At 37.6% G+C, this 8,379-nt stretch overlaps 1 protein-coding gene across 1 annotated transcript in view; it reads right to left on the bottom strand.

Moving 5' to 3' along the window:
- Positions 1 to 8,379, bottom strand: part of AVL9 (AVL9 cell migration associated) — a 47,752-nt gene that overhangs the window by 10,277 nt on the left and 29,096 nt on the right. Inside the window, exons 11-15 of the mRNA XM_005485854.4 lie at positions 6,016 to 6,150; positions 5,036 to 5,255; positions 3,556 to 3,673; positions 2,776 to 2,829; positions 832 to 920 (exon numbers count right to left, since the gene is read on the bottom strand). Of these exons, the coding sequence (XP_005485911.2) occupies positions 832 to 920; positions 2,776 to 2,829; positions 3,556 to 3,673; positions 5,036 to 5,255; positions 6,016 to 6,150 (616 nt within the window). The remainder of the gene's footprint in view (positions 1 to 831; positions 921 to 2,775; positions 2,830 to 3,555; positions 3,674 to 5,035; positions 5,256 to 6,015; positions 6,151 to 8,379) is intronic.

Here is an 8,379-nt window from a genome sequence, read left to right as displayed (position 1 = left end):
CTGCAATACAAACAAAGATCAATAGCAAAGTGTTATCTTTACTGACTTGCTACAAAGAAATACTAAAAAAAAAAAAAAAAAAAAAATTATTCAATCAGTTGTCCAGTTTGGGATTTGGCACAGAGTCTGTGCCAGAAAATATTCGAAGAACTTGAACACAGCAGCTCAGCAGAAATGGCCTATGGTGTGCTTTGCCTGGGAAGACTTTGTAGACTTTGGGCTGAAAGGCACTCCTGACCAGAGTGCACCACAGCAAAGAGAAAAGGCAGACTCTAACAGAATTAAAGAGAAAGCTAAACTATTTTTGGCACAGCTATTGCCAAACAACTATCAGACCCCTTAATGGTTTAACTCACACTGCAAGATGACAATGTGATGATGCCCCTGTTCAATGCAACAATTGCTTTTCCAGAAAGTTACAGACTGCTGTGAAATCTGCAGAAACTGACACAAGGACTTTTTCTGATCTCAACCAGCTCTAGAGAGTTTCAGTCAAAGTGATATCAAAGTTGAGAATAACTCAATGTAGATGGTGGTCAAAGTATTTACCAGATTACATGGAATCTCTTACCTGAACATCTCTCTTCCCATATTCACCTCCAGGCCACACTGGAAAAGGGATGTACACTAATTTCTTTACCTAGCTGCTTCTCTTTCTGCTGTTACACAATTATGGGGCCTTAATCAGCAGCTGTACCCTTCAAAATGTTGCTCTGATTTGTGCATGTTATAAAGTACACTTGGACTAAAACAAAATGTAACTGAACAACAGGATGCTTTTTCAAAAAAGATCCAGCATAGATGTAAAGTGATTTTAAGTATATTTCTTACCTACAGCTTTTCCTGTTTGTACCACATTCCGGCTGGTAGAAACCATCACATTTCCAAGCTTCTTTCCACGCTCACTGTTTTGCACTGAACTGAACAAGAGAGACACTGAAGACTCTTAGTTGACTGACTTATTACTCCTCTCAGTTGTAAATAAACTAGTTAAAGTATGTATCATTCCAAACAGATTTACGTAGCATACATATATATAGTTCACATACATGGTCAAGCCCAACTCCTGCATTCATCCACAGAGATCAGTTAGGCAAGTTCCTCAGAGGAGGAAAAGATGCTGCCAGCAGGACAGGAAATCAAAACACCCAATGGTTCATTCTTACACAGCACACTTTAAACCTTTCACAGACTCCATTGGGTTAGAAAAGACCTTTGAGATCATGGAGTCCAACCCAGGTCAGAACGCCACCCTGTCAACCAGACCTTGGCACTGAGTGCTACATCCAGTCCTTCCTTAAACACCCCCAGGGACAGCGACTCCACCACCTCCCTGGGCAGCCCATTCCAATATTCAATCAATCTTTCCTAAATGTTTACCAAAATGATCAAAATTGCAAAGTCATATTTTCAGTAGTTTTGGCAATTCTTAGCCCTAAAACATAACCTTTAAATAGAACAAGTGTAAGTGATCAGTCCTTTTTTTCTAGATAAAGCTTACTTTGTATCTTTGTCCAAGATTAAATTTTTGATCAAGGACTGTTTACACTCATGGTTTTGTTAAAGAAATGCAAGAAAATGACAGACACGATCATCATTTGGAAAGAAAAGCACAAAAGCGATCAGTTCTACTGCACAAATACAATCACTTGAAAATAATTAATTTCACTTAGTTATAAATTGTAACTTTCAAGTCCACAAAGTCCAAGGCTTTGCAAACCCATTAATGTGAAATTTAACAACACATCATGCCTATTCTTTCCCTATTTTCAAAATCTTCAGTGTAGATGGAAAAAGCAGAAAAAAACCAGAATACACCAAAACCAAGTCTAGGCTCAGTTTGCAAAGGCAAGTAATTTTGATGAAGATCTGGTATCAAAGTCCCACCTACAGAATCAAGGCACTGTTGTAAAAATACTAATTATTAGAAACACACTATGAACTACTGGTCTTTTTACACTGATGTCACACTATCCAGAAGAGTTAGTAATTCCCCTTTCAAATAAGGGGAAGAAACAGGCAAATGTTAAAGACACCTCCAGAGCTTTCAAATTAAGACTTTGCAGAAAGACCATCCATTAATCAAAGAGAGAGAGACTGTTGTTTAATGGTCAGCAGAGCTAAGTGAGAAAAAAAATCCATTTTGCCTGGTGCATAAACCCTAGGCTGAATTCTGGCTTCAGTTAGCTATGGAAAAAACAAGCACCACTGAGTTGTAAACTTGAATTTTAAAGGCAGCAGTTGAGATCAACTTAAAATTCAGATGACTCTGGTACAAGAAGACTATGCAAAACTCATTTCAAACTTGTAAATTGAAGGAACTAAACCACATCTCACTATGCATACATAGTGAACTGAGTTTTAGAACAATGCTGAATTAAAAACCAGCTAATTAGAAAGGAAAAAAAAAGCAGTTTTCTCCTAATAATGAGACCTAAAGTCAAATCACTGTTGGAAGTTTTAACAGCTTTAGCTGACAAATTAAAAGTAGATGTACAAAAACCTTATAATTGCAATGCAAAAAATCAAGGCTGTATTATATGATGTCCAACACAAAATAGCGCATTTGCCTTTTTTTATAAATTATTATTTATTTCAAGCAAATGTTTCGTCTTTAGATGTGGTGCTGTTTTGCAGCAGAACTTTTGAGTATAGTTTCATGAAGATGGGCAATTTGAATCTTATCTTGTTGAGTTCATTATAGCAACAGTTATGCAGTTACTGATATTTGACCAAACTTTTAAAAAATACGAAATCAAAGTACTATGTACTTACTGTGACAACCTTAACTTAACATCTGATACAGAGTACTGGCCCTGGAATGGATGGCTAGAAGAGGAGGAAAAACCCAAGAAAACATTAATTTCTTTTTCATGATGAATCTGTATCACACAATTATTAGCTGTATTCCCCTCTGTGACTTACAAAAAAATAATTTAAAAGACATTTTGCAGATATACTGCTCTATTACTTCACAGAAGTCTGAGTTGCAGTGACTGTTCAATGACAGATTTCTTATGAGCTGCCTGAAAGGTGCCTTCTATTTACAGATGAGATATTAACAACCTTTCCACACTAAGTCAAAAGCACTTCCTTCCAGCAGCACAGAGCAAATAGGAAACATCCCTTAATAGACCTGAAGAGCTTTGTAGGTCTAAGAAAAAACCTTTTTCACACTACAGCAATTGGCAAAGTAAAAGCAAACAGAACTCCCTGCAGCAGAGCAATAACCCACACTAAACAGAACACATGCACAGCCAACAGTGGCACCAAGCCTGGCATGGTCAAATCTCCCAGTGAAAACACACCCAGGACAGGCAGCTCCCCTCTATGCCAGCAGTGACAGCCTTGGACACAGCTACTCCCTGCACACCTGGCAGCCATTAACACAAAGCAGAACCCTCTGAGGACAACTCCTGAGGAATGGCAAACTTGCTGTAGCTGGGGACAGCTGACAATCAACTTGAACAAGCTTCACTTGTCCTGACTCTGGATATGTTTTTCTTCATAAAAGTACTGCCCGGAATTAGAGTAAATACTACAAAGTTTCCTTACCTAGAATTTACCTCTGCAAGAGCTGGATGCTTGTTGCTGTTCCACACTCTGTAGTTGTGGGTATTTTTCCAGGCTGTTACAAATCCTGTTCCAAAGTCTGACAAAATCTTTTCATTGTCTGGTAAATTAAAATAAAGAGAATTTGAAGAAATTAATTAGAGATTTATTAATTACATGACAAATTACTTTTTTTCTTGTAAGAAAAAAATTCATTTTCCAGGCTCTTATCAAGTCCATAACAAAACTCCAGTACTAAAACCTGGATACTTCAAAAATGGTTTATTTTTATTTTAAAATGTCAAAAATACACAGTATCAGGGTAAGAGGGGGAAAAAAGTTAAAAATTACTTTTCTTATTTTTAATTCGTTTATAAAGCTCCAAGAGCTCAACTGGGAAAAAAAATAATCCAAATTGCCTTTTTCTCTGGGGGATGACAGGAAAGAGAAAAGAATGGCCACACAGCAACCAAGAACAAACACAATTTGCACTGGTCTTGGTCAGATACATTGGACTTTGCTGTACTGTTATTACTCATTCAAATTTAGTAACTCCCAAATCCATTCCAAAACTGCAGTAGGAAATACTGTGGAATGAACTTATCAAAACAACAACCCCTTTAAAACACTGAAGAGTATAGGAAAGAATTTAACAGCCAGCCAGTGAAGTAGTATGAGATCCCAGAAAACCCTGATATTCCATATCAATCCAGTAATCCTCTTAAAATATTAATTTTGTCAGACCAAGAACTTGGCATCTTCCAGACTTTAAAATCAGGCTCTCAATCTCATGTTTTGTCACATATACCACAAAACAAAACCTGAATTTAATTGGTGTGAATAGAGAAAAATCATTATGAGTATGAAGTTAAGAGGGTGAGTGCAGGGCAAACTAAACATTTATATAAAAACACTGATTCTTTTATTTATATTCACAAAAAAGGTTAGAACATAGAGAATTCTTTCTGAGGTAAAGCAAAACATTTTGAAACAGGAAACAAAAGCTCATAAAGCCTGTAGATGACACTTTACAGTATGTGAATCCCTAATGAAGACCATGGCAAGAAAGAAAAAGAGCTGGAACAGTCTAGCAAAACTTCCTGAAGACAGATGCTAAACTTCATGTCTCCTTGAATCCAAGTAGTTTCCCAAACTTAATTTCAGGTTGCAACACAGTCTAGAAGACACTTGGATTTGTAAGTCTCATAGTCTCATCACATACAGGTTGCAGGTATTTCTACTTATGAGGAAAAGCTAATTAAATCAAGGAGAAGAAAACATTCTAATAAAAAAATGTCTGTAAGACTGTGGATTAAGGATTAATAACAAGCTTGTCAAGAAATAACAAGGATAGCCAAAGACAAGTGAAAAAGCAGCCTAAAATGAAACTTCAGGCAGAGGGAGATGCACCGAGAGTAAGAACAGAGCAAATGCTTGACATGTCCACCCTCATCTCCATCCCTAGACAAGGGATCTGTCCTACCTGGCTGCAGCACAGCAGCAAGCAGTGCATGAAGATAAGCACTGAACTGAGCCCTGATCCACTCATCTCCTCCTTCCCATCCAGTGCCATCAAGGAACACATCATCTCTGTTCTCAGTGACGTGCTTCACCAAGTAATCTGAAAATCTCAGGTCAGCAGTTGTTGGGTTCAGGATCTTCCGCAGTTCTGGATCGTGGATTTGCACATGAGCATCTTCTATCTGTTTGAAGTAATTCCAAGGGTAAACATTTATTTAAATGAAACTGCTTATACAAACTTACACTACTACTAAATCTTAACCCTCGTTTCCCCAAAATACCAAGAAGAAACAAATGGCCTAACATGAAACAATGAACTAACTGTTCTCAGAAAGTCAGATACTGCTCTGATTTATCCAGAATTCAATCATTTCCCTGGCACACAGTAAAAGCTGCTTATTTGACAGGATTTGGCAGAAAGTTCGGCAGGGGAAACTCTGCTCTTTGATTATCACCTCTGTTTATTAAGGTGATTACCTATAACCATCTGAGCTTACCAGATGCTGATTATGCAGCTGTGTCTATTTGCTAGAAGTGGCACAGTGGGTGTTTTAGATGCTGTGTTTTTCCCCTCCTGATTAAATCAGATGGAAGTCAAATCAGTACCTGCATCTGATTCTCATCTGCAAGCATCTATTTTTGAAGACCTCACCAAAAAGTCATGAAAAAGCCCATTATATGATAAATGAAATTACATCAGCAACACAAAAAAAAATTTAACAAGTGCCTTAAAAATCTGAATTTCAGATACATATAAAAACATGGAGAGTAGTTTTGCTATCTAATCCTGTCCTCTCACGTCATAGGAATTTAACAAACTTCTGCAGCTGAGAATTTATTTCACACGGAAGGAATTCAAAATTCGGGCATGCATGTGAAACTGTAAAGCTACAATTGAAACAGAATCTCAGCTGCCCCCAGCTGAGATGCAAAGATCCTTACTTCCACAATTGCATCGCTCAGGTGCTTCTGCTGACGGAACAGGATGTTGGTGGCTCCCGCGACAAAGCCGCGGACGGTCACGTCCGACAGGAGGTGATGCTGCTGCAGCGCCATGTACGGCAGGCACAGGTACCCCTGCAGAAAATACATTCACAGAAATAACATTTTAAAGAGTGCCTGGATTCAAATGTTTTCATAATAAAAGCCAGCATATTTCACCCAGAATGAACCTTAGTTATTACAGTTTCAGCCACAATCATCTGTTGCTCTGTTAGATGACATTTGCGAAGTCAATTGAATTTTTTAGGAGATTGTGTTGCCTTTCAGTCTCGGATTGAAACTGAAATCCAAAGCAAAGAATGAGAATTTAATGTGTTTGTAAGGCAACAGAATAAGCAGTGTAAGAGCAATAATAAGCAACAAGAATGAGGTCTCAGGTCAGTTCAGAGACAAGAAGCCAATGGAGATAAGGATTCATCTCTCCAGTAGTGCACATGATGTCTTCTGGGAGTTGTGAGGCACATAATGCAGGAAAGCTACAGACAGCGATCCACATTTTGTGGGTGGGGATTTCCAGACACCAGAGATAGCAATCGATTTTTGATAAGCATATGCAAGCCTGCTTTAAGAAGGAGAGGACAGAAAGTAACACACTGTGCTTTTCAGCCACTTCAGGGTTGTCAATTAATTTAGTATCCTACACTCCTATAAAAAAAAAAAAAAACCAAAACATTTTGAAAAAAGGCTTTGAGTTAGTCATTGAGGGATTATTGAGAGGCAGATGTAGGTAAATTCCTTTTTAAACATAGGATCAACATACTCCTGACATCTAATTCCAACTGTTCAACAGCATAAAGCCCAAAGCAAATTTATTCACTGTAGCTAATGGCACGTTGGACAGAAACAAAGAGCACACACACTTTATCACCCAGTACGTGGTAATTGGAAACATATGGAAGAAAGGAGCACAACTACTCCCTTTCGTTGTGTGAGACACAGGGATGGCCTTAGAGATGACAAGCCCTTATCAGTAGAAAACAAACAGCCTGTGTCAAAGGAACAACAGTGCTTTGAAAGGAATCACAAACCTAAGATGGAAAGTTTTCAAAAAATACAGCTTAAGAAGCAGGAAAAGAAAGGCTTAATTACTGTATACTAAAGTAGCAAAGTATGGGAAATCTTTCAGTGTTTAAAGTATCAAATGTCAGTTTACAAATGCACATTTGTAAGTACAACACCTTTTATTTTCATGAACGTGTTCCATTCTTTTTTAAAAGAGTGCAGATGAAATGACTATTAGATCTGACAGAACTGGTACTAAAGAAACAAGTACCACAAGCTATTTTCCCTTATGCTCAGGTGTACCTGGATAATGTATTATGCCACCTGGCAAAACCTCCTCCCATTCAAATTTGTCAGATTTATAAGTCTTTCCATGGCATGGCATAAAACAACGCTGTGTTAAGAGCTCTAAATGAGATGTAAACTTTCCAGTAAGTGGTTAAAACTGTAACTCTGAATCAAATTTTTCTGCTAACTCAGACATGCAAAGCCCTTTCTGCTATAATTACACTGGCTGAACTCAAATGAAAAGTACCTTTGTAGAACAGAAGGCAAACATGTAGAAACTGTCAGCTTCCTTAAAATTCTTTTCCATTTGATGAGCACAGCAGCAAACAAAAATTTGCACTTGGAGGTCCCCTTATCAATTATTTTATTCTTGCTTTCCATTTAGTATTTTCAAAGAACTAGACTAAATACAATTTACAGGCTATAGTTCACATTAGACAGACCATGAGAGAAACATCAAATGCAGATCTTTGTTGAAACAACCTTTCTAATGGTGACATGAGGCAATACATTGAGGGCAATGACATTTGAGCTGCTCACTTGGGCCCACAGAGTGTACTAATTCCAACAAAAACTACAGGGGGAAACTTAAACACAATCATAAAATACAATATTCTGCAAGGAAATGCAAATAAACCCCTGCAAAGGAAGAAAAAACACTTTGAACATCAGCAGCTTGAGGAAATAAATCTGAATCTTCTATCTTCTACTATGGGGAAATGTTCATTCAAAAGTTTATTACATTAAAAACAAAACAATGAAATGTACTAAATAACTTCTTGCATCCATAGCAGTACCTTTAAAAAGGATACATTTTACCTGGTGTTTATGGGAGACCAGCCCTACTAACCAGACCTATTGCTTGTTATCTGACTATGCCTATCAAAGTCCTTAGAGATTCTGAAACACCTGGAGTTCAGTTAGATATCAGTGCAAGCTTAAAATTCAGCAGCTCAGCACCATGTACAGAGAAAGAGACACAGACAAACAGAAAGAGTTATATATTATATAAGA

This window comes from Zonotrichia albicollis, chromosome 1, assembly GCF_047830755.1.
Source record: "Zonotrichia albicollis isolate bZonAlb1 chromosome 1, bZonAlb1.hap1, whole genome shotgun sequence".
NCBI classification, from domain to species: domain Eukaryota; kingdom Metazoa; phylum Chordata; class Aves; order Passeriformes; family Passerellidae; genus Zonotrichia; species Zonotrichia albicollis.
The sequence above is the reverse complement of the archived record's forward strand: the minus strand, read 5'-3'. Positions and strand labels throughout refer to the sequence as shown.